This window comes from Lepus europaeus, chromosome 17 (genome assembly GCF_033115175.1).
Source record: "Lepus europaeus isolate LE1 chromosome 17, mLepTim1.pri, whole genome shotgun sequence".
Taxonomy (NCBI): domain Eukaryota; kingdom Metazoa; phylum Chordata; class Mammalia; order Lagomorpha; family Leporidae; genus Lepus; species Lepus europaeus.
In genome coordinates, this window is record NC_084843.1 from 4,405,694 (window position 1) to 4,425,410 (window position 19,717).

At 52.6% G+C, this 19,717-nt stretch overlaps 1 protein-coding gene across 1 annotated transcript in view; it reads right to left on the bottom strand.

Moving 5' to 3' along the window:
- DOCK1 (dedicator of cytokinesis 1) overlaps positions 1 to 19,717 on the bottom strand; it is a 491,536-nt gene that overhangs the window by 56,633 nt on the left and 415,186 nt on the right. Inside the window, exons 33-36 of the mRNA XM_062215058.1 lie at positions 18,561 to 18,709; positions 7,386 to 7,471; positions 6,575 to 6,731; positions 664 to 704 (exon numbers count right to left, since the gene is read on the bottom strand). Coding sequence (XP_062071042.1) covers positions 664 to 704; positions 6,575 to 6,731; positions 7,386 to 7,471; positions 18,561 to 18,709 — 433 coding nt within the window. The remainder of the gene's footprint in view (positions 1 to 663; positions 705 to 6,574; positions 6,732 to 7,385; positions 7,472 to 18,560; positions 18,710 to 19,717) is intronic.

Genomic DNA, 19,717 nt, shown 5'->3' on the forward strand with positions numbered 1-19,717 from the left:
AATCACACTCAAGTCATAAACCTGCCATGAAATGCTAATGGGTTTAACCTTAACTTCTTCTTCACCGTGGAAATCTAATGGATCCGACCCTGGACACTAAGATTCGCCAAGAGAGACAGGGGCTCCATCACAGCCCACCAGTCTGAGGGGGCACAACCCAGCAGGCAACGCAAGGCACCTTTGACCTTCCGTGGGAAAAAGAGAAGGGAGACAGAAGAATGCACTAGGAATATGGTGTCCATTAAGGAAGAGTAGATGGGGAATTCTAATACTGCCTATTTCTGGCAGAGCTATAAGCAGATTTCTCCTTTAGTCATAGGGACTTGCTGTGAACCAGCAAAATGCGTGGTGCTATCTGCTTGCCAAAGGGCCTCGGGGGTTGGCGAAAGAGTGTGAAAGCCTTGGGAAGTCACCTCTGTCAGCTTTGACTTCCGGTGGGCTGCATGTGACTCCCGACTCCCCAAACTCGGTACTGGCTTGGCCCCACTGCGCGAAGGCCAAGAAGACCCCTGGGAGCTCCAGGACACCCAGTCTCAGACAGACGCGCCTTCCCAATGTGCCACCCGTCCGCCCGTGGCGACAGAGCACTTCTCAGCAGGGAGCTCACACACAGCGATTCCCGCGAACACGGGGCGGGGGGCCGGCAGCACCGGGCATACACACCTTATGTACATTTCTTCTCTTTCAATTTCCTTGTAGAAGTTCTGAAAAATGAAACCATAATGCAGGTTTAAGATACCCGTTCCACAAAAGGTGTCACATGTCCACCAAAAAGTCAACATTCCTCAGCTGGCCAGGAACACATCCACGTGGACCCAGGTCTTCCGACTTGAGCCGTAAATTCACCTGAACTGCACAGCTGCCTTTACCTGTCTCCCTTTGTTATTCTAAGAGCCCCGTCTCCCACTCTCTGAACACTGTGATGACTAAAGTCTACTTCTGTCATTTGAAAGTCACCTGTCTTCAGTTAAAAGAAGGTTCTGTCCTATGACGGATCTCTTACCCATTATAACCCCACATAAAGAAGTCAATAGCCCAGTTTGTGAATAAGCAAGTTAAGTACCCTCAACGGGAGTTAGTTCCTGCTGAGCCCAGCCTCAGAAGAGCCACGGGAAGACAGCAAGTCTGTAGTCAGTCACCTTCCACGTATGAGGTGAGGACGCTCAGCAAGTTCATGGAAATGTGGGATGAACGTATGTTCATGCAAAAATGCTTCGGTCCATGCAAACATGTTTCTTCTAGAATGTGTTTCCAAGAACCTTGTGAAGATCCCTCATATGCATGGATTTCAAAATTTTTTTTCCGCACCAAATACACTTATGTTAATTTCATTGTCTACAAACTTCTTAAAGCACCTTCAGATATTTAAAGGCAAAGTAAGGGACATTAAATAAAGCTAAGAATTCACTTCCTGAGATGCACTTCCCACACCTGGAGTGTTCTATAGCCACTTGGGGCTACTGCTGCTGTATTGGATGATGTAGTTATCGAACATTTTGCCATCCCAGAAATTTCTCTGGGATGACACTTCTCTAGACAGATCTCCCAGAACACTGTAGGAAACAGTCTGTCACTCAGAGTGTCCCCTGTGGATAAATGCAGATGGAGAACGATTAGCAGAACATGGCCAATGGGCTGCATCCACACCTTTACTGTGAAACATCTTCTGGCTAAGCATAAACCTTTTTAGCAAAATCATATTTCTTGATTTTAAAAAATGTTCATGTACTTATTTTCATTTTATTTAAAAGAGCAACAGAGACAGAGTCCTGGGCAGGCAGGCAGTGCAGTGGGTTAAGCCACTACCTGTGATGCTAGAATCCTGTACCAGAGCACCAGTTTGAGTCCTGAGCGAGGCCTGGCTGCTCTGCTTCCACTCCAGCTTCCTGCTGATACCCCTGGGGAGGCAGCAGGAGATGGCCCCCGTGCTTGGCCCCTGCCACCACATGGGAGTCCAGGGTAGAGTTCCAGGCTTCTGGCTTCAGCCTGCCCCGGCCCTTTGGGGGAGTGAATCTGCCGATGGGAGATCTCTTTCTCCCTCTGTCTTTCTCTCTGTGTTACTCTGCTTTTCAAATAAAATAAATCTTTAAGAGAGAAAGAGAGACAGACAGACTCTAACAGCCAGATCTTTCATCACTGCCTATAACAGCCAGGACTGGGCCAGGCAGAAGCTGGGAGCTCAGAACTCCAAGTGGCTTCTCCACATGGGTGGCAGGGACTCATGTACTTCAGCCATCACCTGCTGCTTCCCAGGTGTGCATTAGCAGGGACTGGGTCAGCGGCTGGGACTCGAACCAGGCACTCCCGTATGGGACACAGACATCTCAAGCAAGACCTTAACTAACGCTGGATCACAACACCTGCTCCCACATTACATTTCTCAGTATGATGATCTCCACAAACACTTTAGAATCTTTGTCACTCACAAGACACCAGAAGATATGGAAAAGCCATCTAAAGAGGCCTAAGGCACCGCCAGTGCGGAGCCGTGCTCCTGAGGATGGTGCCTGGGGTAACCCGCGCATATCACATGGTAAAGACATGCAATCACGCCGCCAGAGGACAGGGGCTCTTTCAAAATAGGGCCTCGCTTCCACCCTTGATCTCTCTGGAACGAAACGATAGAGAAACACAGGAAGAAAGTGGGGGCACCGAGATTCTCGAATCTGCAGCATCTGACATCTGACTGTCCTCAGGTTCTGGTGACAGGGCTCGGTGATGAGGGTATTTTCAGTGGCAGCTCAGAGTGTCGACGTGACGGAGCCAATCCACATGGAGGCAGAAAACGAGCCTTCGCTGGCAGCTCACTCGCCAGTGTCTACACGCTGCGGCGTCACACCAGCCCCTCTGTCCTCCTCTTGTTAATCCCGTCCTCAGGTTTTGATCATTCTCCTTTACAGTGAGGAGATCGTGTGGCCTCATTCCTGCCTTGCAGTCACGCGATGGCTTCGATTTCCTGCCTGTGCAGAGTTCTGTTCTCTTCCCAGGACTTCAAAACCTCCCCGGAGCCGAGACACATTCCTCTCCGGTCCCGGTTTCTATAGAAAACCGCTGTGCTTCTTACGTTGACGTTCACACGGCTCCTGAGCTTCGCTTCTGGGCTCGGTGGGCAGTGTCCTTGCCTCCCCCAGGGGCTTCCCCCACGTCCCCTCCACAGCAGCACTGACGTCTGTGCTGAGCTCCACGCCGGGCTCCCAGAGGCACCCCGTGGGGACTGGACCCCAACCTGTGTCCAGCAGCGACTGACCCCACAGAATCTGACACTTGCACTGTTATTTCCAATCGTACTCCATGACCACAGCAGAGTCTCAGAGCTTTAAAATGTTGGTCCTAACTGTGTGCCAATCAGGGTTAAGGACTGTAAAGGGGCTGTAAGAGCGGAACTGGTATCAATGAACTAACGATGCAATGAAGTAATGATGCTTTCACCCATCTTCAAAAGGGGTCACGCCGGGGCCGGCATTGTGGCATAGAGGGTTAAGCCATTCTACAGTACCGGCATCCCTTGTGGGTGCCAGTTTGAGTCCCGGTTGTTCCGTTTCTGAGCCAGTTCCCTGTTAATGCACCAGGGAAAGCAGCAGCAGATGGCCCAGGTTCTTGCTCCCCTGCCACCCACGTGGGACACCCACTGGTGCTCCAGACTTCTGGCTTTGGGTTGGTGAGGGAGCCAGCAGATGGAAGATCTCTCCGTCTCTCTGCCCCCACTCCCCACTGTAACTCTGCCTTCAAATAAATGAATGAATCCTTTATAAAACAACAGAGGGTCATGCTGATGACCGCATGAAAGAACTAGGTGACACAGAACCAAGTCACTGACCAATGGTCAAGACTGGTTAATAATAATAGTTAGGATTGCTTGATCAGGAGGTAGCAATACAATGCTAGTTAAAGCATTTGGTCCCGTGGGATCCCCAAGCTGCTACACAAGCAGACAAGCTCAGACAGACTTAGCTGGCCAGGCAGAGTGACTGCTGCCTCTCTCATGTTTGTATTTTCAGTTTTATTTTTTTAAGTGCAAGCAAGAGTAGAATATTAATGAGTCCATACAACTCAGAATGCTCTACTCTCTCTTATTTTTTTTTATAAAACAGCAGTGGTTCTAAAAAGATTCTATGTTCTTTATGAATTAACTCTAGGACTTTGTGGATATTCCTACTTAGTGACAGAGTGAGGAGATTTTATGCATATCCAACATGAATCTATATTCATTTAGAGAAGGACATCAGATGCATCTCCATGAAATCTATTTCTATAATAAAAACAGGAGAAAAAGTAAAAAATGTACTTTAAAAACCACGGTAAACTCTGGCCTCTCGTTTTTCTTTGTTCCAGGGACTCGTCTGAGTTTGTACATGAAAGAACTGTGACAGGTTGGGATCATTTTCTCATTCCCGGGAACGGTTAGGAATAAAATACCAGACTACACGGGTGACTCAGGATGCGCCCCCGTCAGACGATCTCGGGAACTCTGGGCGTGTTTTTTAGCTAAAACGGAGCTGGTGCTGACGACAGGAATCAGCTGGTGGGTGCTGAGTCGGCCTCCACGTGAGAGAGGAACATGACTGCACGTGTGTATTCAACAGTTCACTTCCCGACCCTGGGTTCTGCTGAGTAAGAGGCCACATTGAGAGTTCGCTACCACTCCTGCCCCGGATTTCACAGCTTGGTGGCCACAGAGATTCTCCTAAAAACAAACGGATCTCTCGAGCCCCCGAGCTAGAAACCCAACAAACTTATTAACAATTCTTCCTTCTGGACACCGACGGGCCGCTGGATCCCCGGGAAGGGCAGAGGGAGGCTGTACAGTTGCGTCCACAGATGGGAACGACTTTGAAAAGGCTTCCACGTCCTGTCCACAGAAAAACTCTGGTTCCTACTTCATGTCAACCACGTCAGCACTAGGAGAGTAAATGGCTTTGGACAGAAGCGAGAATGCAAGAGGACCCTGGAGCCAGGACCAGTGCTGTCCTTGTGTGAGAGCAAGGCCCACTGGGCTGGGGCAGAGCTGCTGCTGTGGCTCACAGAGCCTGCAGGTGATGCAGAGGTGGGGAGAGGGGCAGGGGCTGGCAGAGGGGATGGGCACAGCGGCCCAGACCCTCATGGTGCACACACAGAGGTGTCCAGTCCCTCCGGCTCCCCGAGTCTTGCCCTGGCTGTGTCCAGTTGACTGCTGAGACCATCAAGGGCACTCCTCACCCTGTGCAGTACTCTCACTCTAGGACATCTTTCGAATCTTTCTGCATAAATTGTCCATCTGTTCCTGCTCGTGGTCCACTTTCCCCAGCTTAGCATGTTGACCACAGTTGCTTCCGATTCCTGGTCTGATGGTTCCAAAACCTGTGCCGTACCTGGATCTGCTTCCCATGTCTGTCTTTTAAACCATTTCTCATGGGTAGGATGCGTTGTAATTATGTGTTGAGAGGGAACTTGTTGTACTGGATAGAGAAGTCCAGCCGTGCGTCCAGCAGTGGCTTCTGTCTGTGGGCTTCTCTCCACCAAGGTGTGATTCTTGATGTCCTGTCTGTCCAGTTTTGGAGCTGGCCTTTCAGGAGTTTGGGGCAGAGAGCTCAGAAGCCAGGGGTAAGACCACACGGCGGCTGAGAGCCAGGAGGTACGCCAACCAGACTCCGCCTTTCATCAAGCCTCCTGAGAGCTCATTGGCTGGAACACATTTCCTGGCTGTGCCTCCCAGGGCCACAACAATGCTGGAAAGGAGCATGCAAAGCCCTAGCCTTGCCACGGCAACCACAGCAAGCAACGGGCACGGTGGAAGGCAGCAGCCAAGTGCAAGGAGCCAGCTCTGCGCTAGAGCCTAACACAACAGATGCATGTTCTCTCGCTTATCTGGGGCCGGAAGCTCAAAATCAGATTGCGAACAGGGCCATGGTTCTCTCTAGGGGCTCTAGGGGAAAACACATCCTAGCCTCTTCTATTAACCTGGGGGTAGCTGTCGATCCTCAGCGTTCGTTCTCTGGCTCGTAGACATGTCACTCCAATCCCTGTCTCTGTCTACTCGACTTCCACCTGTTTCTGTGTCTCCTCCCCCTCTGTCTCTTATGAGGACACCTGTTGTCAGAGGTAGGGTCTCCTCCCCTGATAATCCAAGATGCTCTCATCCGGAGATTCTTCATCTGCAAGAACCTTTGTTTCCCCCAAAACAGTCATGTTGATGGGTTCTGAGAGTTAGGATGTGGACCTGGACCCACATGCAACCCACCCAGTAGGGAACGTGTTGATAATCTCTTATGCGGAAGCCTTGCATCCGTCATCAAGGATCACAAAGGAGGACGGTTTTCACATCAGGAAGAACAGTGTGAAAACACGGAGGGGAGTGCATTCTACAGATCTGCGTGGAGTGGGGCTCTCAGGGATGCTGCCTCGCCACAGCTGAGCCAGGAAGCCAAGGCAGCCCCGCTCTGCCGGGAAGACCGGGGCGCATGGGGCCGCACAGGGCCGCACGGGGCTGCACGGAGCCACTCAGAGCCACTCAGGGCCGCACAGGGCTGCACGGGGCCACTTGGGGCCACTCGGGGCTGCACAGGGCCACTCGGGGCCGCACGGGGCCGCCACTCACCAGCACGTTGACGGTGCAGCTCATGCGGTTCTCCTTGTTCTCGTCGTGCATGATGGTCCTGTAGTCCAGAAGCCGCTCCATCAGGCGCACCACGAGCCTGACGAACACCTCGCCGCTCTTGGCCAGGTATTTATGCTTCCTGCAGTGCTCCAGGAGGCTGAGGGATGACCACACACACCTGTCACTCACACGGCTGCACCGAGGGGCACCTGTCACTCACACGGCTGTGCCAAGGGGCACCTGTCACTCACACAGCTGCACCGAGGGGCCACCTGGTCACTCACAAGGCTGCGCTGAGGGGCACCTGGTCACTCACATGGCTGCGCCAAGGGGCACCTGGTCACTCACACGGCTGCGCCGAGGGGCCGCCTGGCCACTCACACGGCTGCGCCGAGGGGCCGCCTGGCTACTCACACGGCTGCGCCGAGGGGCACCTGTCACTCACACGGCTGTGCCGAGGGGCCGCCTGGTCACTCACACGGCTGTGCTGAGGGGCACCTGTCACTCACACGGCTGTGCCGAGGGGCCGCCTGGCCACTCACACGGCTGCGCCGAGGGGCACCTGTCACTCACATGGCTGCACCGAGGGGCCGCCTGGTCACTCACAGGGCTGTGCCGAGGGCCACCTGGTCACTCACACGGCTTCGCCGAGGGGCCACCTGGTCACTCACATGGCTGCGCCGAGGGGCGGCCTCCAATATCTCCATTATTAACACATTTAATTATTTCCGGGCTACAAAGTTCACTGTAGTCTAATGACGGTCTCTCTGCCTCCATTGTGACATAAATCCCAGTGCTAATCAACACTTACATTTTATCAAATAACACTTTGTACTGCTCGTCTCCTCTACCTCCTTCCACTTCATGATCCAGCTTGGTGATGATCTCATTCTCAAACTATAATTAAACAGAGAAGTGCAGACAGTCAGCATGGCGGCTACTTCATCTTCCGGCCTGAGCTTCCACAGCGCACACGTCGGCGAGGGCCGATCGCCCGACCGTGACCCTCCAGCTCCGAAGCCCTGGTTCACCCCAGAGGCCACCCCCGAAACCCCGGGGGTCTCCTGCTGCGGGGACCTTTCACTTCCGTCCCTGGTTATGGGGCCGGAGCACGCAGACCTGGATGGCAGGAGCCAGGACAGAGCGAGCAGGACATGGGAACCGGGGCGGGGGAGCCCCAAAGAGTAACACGAGAGCAGTCTCCAACTCCACCTCCACAAACAGGAAGCCTCTGAAATAGCTCACTGGTTCTGAGAACAGAACAGATGGCGCCTCGCGTGCCAGCAAGGAGTTCCCGGCAAATTGCAAACAGCCGAGAGGCCACTTCGCTGCCACTCCTCGACGGACCCGGTGAAATGTTCCAGTGCAGCTGGGAAGATCAGAGAAGCCGGGGGCCGGCGCTGTGGTGTAGCGGGTAACGCTGCCACCCGCAGTGCCAGCATCCCTTGTGGGCGCCGGTTCGAGTCCTGGCTGCTCCACTTCCGATCCAGCTCTCTGCTATGGCCTGGGAAAGCAGTAGAAGATGGCCCAAGTCCTTGGGCCCCTGCACCCATGTGGGAGACCCGAAAGAAGCTCCTGGCTCCTGGCTTCGGGTCAGCACAGCCAATTGCAGCCAATTGGAGAGTGAACCAGTGGATGGAAGACCTCTCTCTCGCTTTCTCTTTCTGCCCCTCCTTCTCTCTCTGTGTGTAATTCTGACTTTCAAATCAATAAATAAATCTTAAAAAAAAAAAAAAATCAGAAGCCCCAGGGGCAAGGACCCTAAATGCAGACCTGCCGATGCCCCAAGAAGGTCGGTCCTCTCCTCCTCCTCCAAAACTTTTGCTGGGATTTCCTGGGCATCACGTGGGAAAGGGTCCTCCCACCTGGACCCACGGTTGGCTGTAAATTCTGGGGAGATGCAAATCTCCAAAATGTCTTGCGAACAGTGGATGAGGCTGGACATGGCTACCTCCGTGATGAAGGCTGCATCTTCCCCGTCCTTGCTGCCTGGCAGAACTGAGTTACTCCCGCCCTGGGATTCCAGCCCGGTGACCGCCCACGATGCAGGGGGCTGAGGGTCCCACCCACGGGTGCCTGCAGGAAGGAGGGGGGTTGGGGGAGGTGTGCTCTCATGGAGATGGGGCATCCACACTGAGCTGAAACCAGGAGGACAGGGGAAGAGTCCAAGGGAACGACCAAATTCGGGGTGCAGAAAGCACCCTGTGGTCACTTTAACAGACGTGTCTGATCACCTGCTTTCCTGGGTGATGGTCCCACAAGTGCCTCGCTGTAACTAGAATCCCCTAAGAACTTAAAATTGTGACAGCAAGGATTCTCTTCTCCCCCAGTCACTGCTGCTTCCTCAAGACATGGTAATGATGCACAGTGCAATGAGTGTGCTGTGTGCCCAGAAATTTCTGGATGCCTGGGCCTCAGGTTGCCTGGAGCTGGGGAGGCCTTTATACAGAAGCAAAAGGGTGGGCCGCTGGGTAGCTGAAACAACTGCTTTCTGGGTCTTTCCACACCAAGCAGTGCGCATGCCTCACCTGCTACTACACCATCCTCTACGCGGGGACTCGGATGCCGCCATTGCTTACAGGAAGCTGGTTCTGAGCCCTTCAGCCCCAGAAGCTGAAAGCAAGGGGTCTCACGGGACCAGGAAGGGGCCTCTGCCAGGACACGCTGCCTGCAGCCCCGACCTGGTCATGCTCCAGATGAACAAAGGTGTAACACAGGGCCTGAGGGAGGCACCGATTCTCGCTTGACATCAAGGGTCCAGCACTCGCAGCACCACACTGGCCCCGGCCTCCGTCAGCCTCTCAGCTCTCTCCTTGACCTTCCTCCCGGTCTACTTCCCCAAATAAATGCCTCTTCTTGATTCTGCCTGGCCTGCGGATTCAGGGACTTTATGAACACACACAGAGAGACGGTTCCACTGAAGGGTGGCTTTTGCAGATCACCCCCTGGGAGCCCACGGCTGGCATCGCAAGGCAGTTCATTTCCCTGCCGGTGTCATGTTGGATGAGTGCTGACGCCTCGCAACAATAAGCAAGATACAAATTACGATGAAATTGAATGAAAACACGATTCAATTACACGCATGTTTTAGCAAGTACTTACAAAAAGGAAGGTATAGAGAGTGCAGAGAAACATGCCTTATCCTACGATGAGCTGAGCGCACACACAAATGTTTACAATGACTCAGGACTTGTCAATCAGAAGCGATTTGAACGTGAAGCCTACTTTGTGACAACGGCACAACTTCTCTGCTAACTTCAACAAACACAGGCAGGGAGGAATCGCCAACGCTAAGTATGCCGCTTATCAAATTTTAACTGATGAATTTAATATTTTCTAAAACAAGTGGATGAATCAGCGCATCAGGACACAGCTGATTCCAATTTTACTAACCTCTAGTCTAAACTAAGTAATTTGCACAAACACCTGGCAACCCGCGTCTGTTTATCAGCAAGGATTCCATTCCAGAGATCGGCACCTCGCCTCTGACTCCAGAGTCTGGGTTAATTTTCACAGAACATTCTAGAATCAAGTTGCTAGTGTGCTGTGAACTGTTGTCCCAATCTGAATTAAGCGATCCTCTACCAATAAACTGGAGAGTACATTAGCCGGTGGAGAGAGAGTTGATTTTATAAAAATCATGTTCATTATCTCACTCATGGATGCACGCTGCCTGGTGATTTGCTGTAAGGTTCTCTACGGGTAGGATGCAATTAGCAAAGGTTTACTGCGCTGCCTAAAAGGTGGCAGAGGCTCACTCGAGTGATAAGCCAAATCATCATATTTTCCTTTCTCTTTTGAATCATGCATTTCACTTCAAAAATACCCACGGGGCGTCCAGCTTAAAGTATTGACCAGAGCATCGCTAAGCATCTGCTACCAGCAGCCCTTCGAGAATAGGAAACCTACGAGGACGCTCATGAATACAAGGCTCTCCGGAAGGTCGCTGCTAGACTTAAGTGAAGGAGCAGGTGGGTGGCGCTCGCGGCGGCACTGATGCCACTTTAATTCAATTAACTTAGGAAGGAATCTCTGCTTTTGCCTCTCATGGCCACAGGTAACCACGGGTTACTGGCTCCTATTCCAGGGCACAGGAGAAGGGTCCCAGGAAGTAGATAATCCAAAAGCCAATTATATTTGGTTCAGAATGCATAAGTTGGGTGTTGGGTTAGATGACCAATCTCACTCTAGTGCGTATAAACCAGGCTTATACTCTGCAGCCATTCAGGAACACGCTTTTATACAACAGATCTGGGTTTACACATGAGCCTGGTAGGAAGGCTTGCAAATAACCCACCACAGTGACCGAGGGCTTGGAAGTCACCAAGAGCTGTGGACAGGGTCTTCAACCCTTTATAAAGGGTTTATAAACAAAAACTAACTTTATAAACAAAACCTAGCAAACAGTTGTTCTTTGCCCAGAGTGCTCCACTTTCTCCTGGATATCAAGAAAAAAGCACTCAGAAGGCACCACAGGGAGGGGACGGTGCCGGGAGCATGAGCACTCGGCCCTGTGCCTTCTCCTCCTCCAGGTGAGCCGCGCCCTTTTCTCAGCAGTGTTTGCAGGACGGGTGGGCAGGACAGAGCCGCTACACTGCATCTCGGTGGAAATCATGGCCAACGAGAAGGAGCTGGTACGGCTGTGCTGAGGGCAGCTGGGCACTCTGAGACCCTGAGGCTGGGGGCCCCGAGCTGACATCCTCAATGCTACGGATGCCTCCAACCCTATCGCTTAGCCTTTAATCTCTGTGCTCAGACTCTAATATTTTCACGGATATTGCATTCCTCTTGCCTAACCACTCTATAAACTTAATTACACACTTAATTAATCTCTGGCACTCCATCCCACATTCTAAAACCACCACGTTCTCCTGTGTCCACCAAGCAGGGTGGGTCACTGACCCTGGAGCTTTAGTGAAATACCCAGAAGCCTGAAGACCCCAAAGCCGCACAGTTAGAGCCGCCTGGCTGGGGAGCCGTTGGCTGTCTGGCCGTCACCACAGCCTGAGACAGGTGCAGCTGCTGCCCCTGTCTCCACATACAGATGGAGGAGTGACTTTGAGGCTGTGTGCAATTACGGTAGACTTGGGAAACACAGGAGCAGGCGAGTCCAGGTTAATTTGGTTTAAAGGGGATTATGGGAATTTGAGTATCTCTTTGCTGGAGGGCTTTTAGGATCAGAATTCAATGCAATTGGGACTCCCGCAGTAAAGGGTATTGGCTTCTATGACCTCTCAGACCACATGTGGGTCTGGATTCAATGGAATAAAAGCCTGATTCTCATGCTACGCTTCCTCTGGAAGCGTCCAAAGCAATAAAATCAGTATTATTTTGAAACCGAAAACAAAGATTAAAAAAAAAAAAAAACAACAACTAAAAGTCCAATGAATTGAAGAATAAACAAGAGAAAATTGCTCCCAAACTTATTCACATTCACATTATAGTACAAAATATATTGGCTTCCCCACCGAGTGGCAGAAGCTGCCAGCATCCACTTGGGCTATTCAATTATTTGCTTAAGGTTACAGGCATGGGCAGTAGGAGGAGATTATTCAGACAGGAGCTCGGCTACGCTGACGACATAAAGATTACTCATGTTCTAACAGGGTTACGGATAAATGGGGGTTTCTGGAAGTTGGGGAGCATTTTACTGGGTCTTACACAGATGACAGCGGATAGCTCCATGATGGAAAATATTATCTGGCTGCGGAGCCTTTTCCTTTCCGTTTTTATTAATGCTCTGTGGTTCATATGGTCATTTGCTGCAGCTCTCAGATGTTAGTTCTATATTTTCCAAAGGCACAAAAAATGGAGTTCTTTAAAAAATGCCAGGAGAAGACTCTTAAAGGTCTCAAAGGAAGTCAAGGGTGAGATGGAGCCTTGGTGTTAGCTCCTGGAGGGCGGGGCTCTCAGGGAGAAGGGGGGAGGGCTCCTGTCCTGTCCCTGGGCCGGATGTGCCAAGACGGGGACATCAGGTGCACAAAGGTGCTGACTCCTCCCGAATGCTCCCACGCCAGCTTAGCAGATCCTGAAACCCCTGCAGGTGGGATCTCTCCATGGAGAAGCACGCAGATTTCCTACAGCCCTTTGCTGCTCTGGTCCCGCGGGGGAGTGAGGTGGATCAGGAAGGACAATGACTACAACCACAGCAATGACTAAAGCCACGGGGGCAGGAATGTGTCCCCAGGGACTGGAGGGCAGGCGGCCGCATCGGGAGGGGGCAGCTTAGGAGAATGGGTGGGGCCTCCAGGTCATCACATGTTCTCAGAAATAACTGAAGAGGCCGAGTGGCCAAGGGCGGCCGGAAGGCTGGGGACACTCAGAGGAAAAGGAAGAGGTGGGTATGAGGAATGGGCTTCTGTTGAGTGGAGATGGAGACTCAGGGGGACAAGGCAGAGCAGTCCCATGGGAGTGACCAGGGACAGCCAAGTGTGGCTGAAGTCCCTCAAGGACAGCTGCCTGTGGGGGGCAGGGGAGGGGCCTCCCTGAGGGCTCAGCTGCAGGGAGCCTCCTGGGAGGGGCTCTCCCTGTGGCTGGCTCCCCACTGCAGGGAGCGACCAGGACACAAGCTCTGGGAAGAAAGGGCCCCTCCCAAGGCGGCACCCTCCCTCCTTACCGCAGGGATCAGCGCAGTGGGGGAGTGGGAATGGGGGCAGCTGCTGAGGTTGAAACAGTGGGGGGGCAGGGCACCCCACTGCTTGTGCTGTCTTCCTTCCAAGGGAGCCACAGACTGCTCTGGCTGCGCACACCAACCCACAACAAAGCCACCCGCCCACACAGGGGCTTCCTCTTCCTAGGCTCCTGTCTGGCCCGAGCTCCTTCACATGGGGTCGCATCGCTCTGGGGGCATCAGGCCCTGCACAGCGCAGCTCCCTCCAGGGTTTCTGTTTGCATCAGGGCCTCTGTGCAGAAGCTTCTGCAAAGCTCCCTCCCTCCAACGGAGGACTGTGAGAGCAGATGCAGGCAAAGTGACGGACAGCACTGACCACAGCCCTGGAGAGAGGAGCCCCGGTCACAGGGGGACACGGCAACGCCACGCCAGCCTACGGCACCACCAAGAGAGCTCACGGCAGGGCAAGCCCGGACACACCTGCTGGGAAGGTTCGTTCTGCTGCTCACCTAAGTGGAGACATAAATGAAGTAGACTGGGGGAAACACGTATGAAGGGAATTCTAGAGAAATGCCTTCCCCTGCGGTTGGAGAGCCTCACAGCTCCCAAAAAGCCAATGTGTAACACCTGCGTTTGAAGCTCCAAGAACGGCCTGCTGTAGTTTAATCCTGAGCCAAGTGGCAGGGTTTTCGTCGGAACCCAGCAGCTCCCTCGGCCGCTCCTGCGGAGAGAGTAGTAGGCACGCAGGCAGCGTAGGAATAGCTCTATCCCCAGACGGCAAGCTTTCAGACAACGGGCTTCCTCATGCTCAAAACACAGACGCTTTGCAAAACCAGACCTCTGACGTCATCGCCCCACTGCTTTAGGTCTGCACATCTGCTGTGAACATGGGCACAGTCGAAGCCCTTGGTGATGCGACTAGGTTGGATCACTGGGTTAGTTAACAGCAGCAGCCATCCCCACCCCGGAAGCCCTGGGACGCAGAGGGGGCGGGGTCAGCAAACCGTGCAAGTGCTCACCCAGGACGCACTTGCAGGCACCCCCATAAGGAACGGGGTCCGTGCCCCACGCTTACGGAAAACCGGATGACAAGAGGAGGAGTTGAACCAGGAACACCAAACAACGGGGCACCGTGGGAGGCAGACGCTGCGCTCCCGGACAGGCCTGGCCTGAGCCACTGAGCCAGACGGCAGTAGATGGCTCACAGGAGGGACCCACGCGGCTTCCCAGCCTTCGGTCAGGGAGGCCAAGAAAGTGGGCAAAGGCCAGGACGGTGCATGGCGCGCACAGAGAGCCAGCTGGCAAGGTGACCTGCAGGGGAGACGGGGGCACGAAGCTCAGGGTTTGGAAAGAGCAATCCTGGTCCAGCACCTGGAGGCGGGGCTGGGCCACGAGAAAGACCCATGGCTTTAGATACTCCCACAGCAAAGAAAATTCCTGGGAAGAGATGAACACACAAGAGATGTTTCCTGTGACTTCTTACTTCCTGCCGTGGTGTGGGGACGAGCAGCTGATGGCCCTGAACCAAAACCTTCAACAGTTGCCCATGCTTAGACACAAACGGAGTGCTGGGTGCACCCGTGTCTGTTCCTGTGTGTGCAAGGCATGTGTGATGCTGGTGACGCTGCTACAGCTTGCGAGACAGAACTCAAGGTGCCTGGCATTGTTTTAACTCCAGCAATTTGGGTTCCCCAGTACTGGGCAGGGTTTGAAGGCCCCAAGGGGTACGGTGTTCAGAAGGGAGGGGGAACATTCTAGAGCTGGCATGAGCTCCGTGCCATTTGCCAGCACAGCTACGTCCCTGCAGCAGGAGAGAACAGGGCACTTCCTTGGGAAATGGGCGCCAGGAGGACCAGAGGGGTGTGCGGAGGAGGAGGGGCGCTCCAGAAGCTGAACTCCCATTCATCTCCGTTCCAACTGCCTTTGCCTTATTTTCACCCAAGCTGCTTTCAGAAATGACAGATGACAGACTGTCTTAAGGGCTTTTGATCTTCATTTTCCGGGCTAGTTGACATTTATCTATATAAATACATTTCCCACTTTGCCTGATGCTTTAGTAGCAATTTTTCACAAAGTCTTTCTTTGGGCCTGAGTCATACAAAATTCAGAAAGTCAGATGAGTTTTTTTGCCTAGAAAAAGCATTTTAAATTACAACTCGTAGTTCCGGTGAGTTGGTGCTGAAATTGGGACTATGATTTAGTGCCAGCAGCAAGCGGGATGGGTCACCTCTCACGGCAATCATGTCTAAAGTTAACACAGAGTTTGGATCAGTAATTGAATTTCTGAGAATGCATACTTGGGCTTTCAAAATAAATCCAAGTTAAATGCATGAATGTGTTCACTGCACGACTGTGTTCATTCATATTTAGTGAAAATCTGCAAATCACCTATAAGCCCAGCTCTAGGGTGTGGGCGAGCACGAGTTGGCCGATTCGTTTCATGAATGTCGTGCCATCCTCAGTCTGTGTTCCAGTCAAAGAAAACGTCTTTGATAAATTGCAAAACACCGGACACAGCATTTAAACGTTCTATCCCTGGCACAAAAACAGTAAACGGGGACCACAAAACATCTGTGCTTTTAAAAATGTGTTCTCTTCAATTTTACAAAACACACATGGAAGCAGATGCTTCCTCTTTGTGCCCAAGTCCTTAGGCCCCTGCACCCGTGTGGGAGACCTAGAAGAAGCTCCTGGCTCCTGACTGGCTCAGCTCCGGCCATTGCAGCCAACTTGGGAGTGAACAAGTGGATGGAAGGCCTTTCTCTCTCTCTCTCTCTCTCTCTCTCTCTGTCTCCCATTCCCTCTCCCCCTCTGTGCGTTTCAAACAAATAAATAAATCTTAAAAAAAAAAAAGCCCTCCGAACTACCCACTGCTGAAATAACATCAAATTAACAACCTCTGGTCACCGTACACAAACTGCCTAGAGGGTCCCGTACAATGACAGCACAGCCTACCCGTGATACCACGCCCCTTCAGTGGGTTTCAGAGCAGAGTTGTGGGTGTGTGGAGCTGAGAGCGACTTCACTGACAACCCAACTGCCATCTTTTCCTGCGTGCTCCCAGGCGCTGAAGGCCAACCTTGGAAATGGCCACGCCCAGGCCCATGAGTGGTGCTGGGCCCAAGGTCCTGAGACAGGGACTCACCCACCCAGAGCCCTGCAATACAGCAAAGTTGAAAGATACCTTTCATGGAGCCAGGCACAGTGCTGAGGGCTGTATGGGTCTGGTTTTATTTTACCCTTGTAGCAACCCATTTTAATTTTTATTATTTTCATTTTATTTGGAAGGTAGAGAGAGAGAGAGAGAGACAGACAGATCTCCAGTCTGCTGGTTCACTCCCTAAATGCCTGCGACAGCCAGGGCGGGGCCATGACAAAGCAGGGAGCCAGGAGCTCCATCTGGGTCTCCTACGTGGGTGGCAGGGAGCCAGGTCCTTGAGCCAACACTGCTGCTCCCAGGATGCATTAGCCAGAAGGTGGATCTGAAACAGAGCTGGGATTGCATGCAGGCATTCGATACGGGTGCAGGCACCCTCAGAGACACTGTAACCAGTGTGCCAAGCACCTGCCACCTTCCAACATCCCTTTCTGACAGTCAGGTTGATCCCAGTGTCACAGCCCTGGGTCAGAGACTTCAAGATCTCGGGAGACTCGCTGACTGCCGAGGAAGAACCCGGCCCAGCCTGGGGATGTGGTCTGCCCGACAGCAGCGTCTTCAGTCAACCCCTCCTCCCGGCGGAGAGTCCTTCTCTACTACATCTCTCTTTTTTGTTTGAGGCATCAGCGATATTGTTCTGTGTGGACGATGCCCTCATGCAATAGCGATGCAGGCTGACCAGCGAGAATCTGAGCATCCCCACCTCCCGTAGGCAATACAGGGCAGAGGGTCAGGAGGACTGGCCCTTTAAATCACACGACCTGGAAGGTGCAGCTTTGGTTTCTTTTCGCTACAGCACTGCTCTCAAAACTCCCCAGAAATCGATGCAAAATGCAGAGTGTATTTCAGTAACTTGGATTACTACAGTAGCTTTTTTTTTTTTTTTTAAAAAAAAAAAGGATTTATTTTATTTATTTGAAAGACAGAGTTACAGAGAGAGGTAGAGACAGAGAGTGATGTCTTCCATCCACTGGTTCACTGCCCAGATGTCCGCAATGGCTGGAGCTGCGCCGATCCGAAGCCAGAAGCCAGGAGCTTCTTCCAGGTCTCCCACGTGGGTGCAGGGGCCCAAGGACTTGGGCCATCTTCCACTGCTTTCCCGGGCCATAGCAGAGAGCTGGATAGGAAGTGGAGCAGCCAGGTCTTGAACTGGTGCCCATATGGGATGCCGGCACTGCAGGTCAGGGCTTTAACCTGCTGTGCCACAGTGCCAGCCCCATACAGTAGCTTTTAAAGCCAGCCTTCAATTTAGAGGACCCCTTGCATCTGGGCTGTCCTGATGCTCCTCTTAGGTGTCATGACCAAGCCATCAGAACCCTAAAGATAAAGCCACGGGGCCCGTGCTGTGGTGCAGTGAGTTCAACAATCACTCGTGATGCCACCATCCCACATCAGCTCTAGGGTGAATCTTCTGATCCAGCTCCGTGCTAACGCACCTGGGAAAGCAGCAGGTGACAGTCCAGGTACCCACCCTTGTGGGAGACCCGGAGGGAGTTCCTGGCTCCTGGTTTCAGCCTGGCCCAGACCTGGACAATGTGTGGCCATTTGGGGAGTGAACCAGCAAACAGAAGATCTTAGTCTCTCTGTCCCTCTCTCTCCACCTTTCAGATAAATAAAATGTCTTAAAAAAATAAAGTCACTGCACGCATGCGTGAGTGCACATGTACACGTTTGTGTGTACACGTGTGCATATGTGTGAGCCAATTTATTTTCCTGGGATCCAGGGAAAGAGGCCGCTCTTCCTCAGTATCGGTCATGCGGTTTTCCCTCCGTGTGGTTACGGTTTGCTGCAAGCACTTCACACACAGTGTTCTGAACAATTCTCATCCATTCCAAAGCACGCGACAAACACTCAGATGCACACTTAAAAGGTTAACAGCAGACTTCTGGTTTCAAAGGGCCACAACCCTGCAATTAGCAGCCAGTCTGCCAGATACGACAACATTTGATTAGACTCTGTAGGTGCACAGGGGAGACACTTCTATCTAGGAGGGAATTCATACATAAACCCAGATAGACATAAGCAAAAGCTGAGACCAACCCTCCCCACAGATGAGTGCCAAGGACGAGAGCTTCTTCAGCCAGAAACATCACAGCTTTCTCCGTCTTAGCTCCAGGGAGTTTTGTCTTCCTCACTCAACGCCCTCGGCCCCAGGCCTGTCTGGGGCTCTCCTGTGGGGCTCGGGTTCGTCCCCCCGGCCTCCCGGGCCACTCCTTACCATTTGGAAGCTCCGCGTGGAGTGGAACTCGCACTGCATCATGTCAAAGAAGATGGGGATGGTGGCTTTGCGCAGCTCCGTCTCGGGGATCAAGGTCATTTCCAGGATGGGGCCGACCATTTCGGGAATGAACTTTATCTTGTGCTGACCTTGGAGTAAAGATATGTATTATTCAAGAGTTACGAAGGGATCCCAGAAGGACACAGGTGGACAAAACAATACGGAGGGCTGGGATGCTGACTACGGCCCTGCCGGGAACAGGGACCTGTCGAGGGGGTCGGGCAGACGGTCACTTGGGTCCCTTCTGGTTGCAACATTTCATGAAGAGGCGCCCACCACTGGGCCCCACGTAGATAACACGCAGTGAGGTCTGGAACACCCCAACGACTACACACGAAGCAAAACGAAGCAGCGGCCTCAGAGGGTGAACAGCTACCTTCCCCGGAGATTATTGGAGAGGAAAACGTTTATTAGAGGAGCTGATTTGTTAATCTTGTCTCATGTATCTTGTCCAGATAGGATTTAAAATGCAGTAAACCTTCAAGTTATTTTTTTTTAAAAAAAACAGTATTGCCATGGTGACTACTAACGAATATTAAAACACAGCAAACATTCACTAAGCACTGGCTATGTAGCACAGCCGGCAGCAACATCATCACATGGTGCCCTCAGAGCCTCGGGAGACAGGTGCCTTGAACCCGTGTCACTGGGCTAATCCCAACGCTGCTGAATGGGCCGACCACTGGAGATGCAGGGACAGGATTTGAACCCAGGTCCTGGGTTCCTGTCACAGGACCTCTGCGTGGTGCTCAGAGTCTGCCCACTTCTCTGTACCGGAAACGCACCACTGGCGTGCAACAGTTCGAAAATAAGCCCCAGGAAAACAGACCGGCTGCACACACATTTCTAGTTCAATTGTTTTCTTGGAGATCTTGCTCTCCTACTCCTCTGGGCCTTGTCTTTGACTCAGATGCTAACTCAGCGTCCCCAGGGGAAAACCCATGGGCCCCACAGACTCCAGCACCGGGCCTGACCCAGGAGAGGGCCTCTCCCTCCCGCTCGTGTGGGTTTTTGCTGCTGGTGCCGCACGCTATAGCCTCCGGCTGTGTGGCCGCTAAATTCCTACGCACCAGGGGAACATGGGTGAGCTCACAAAG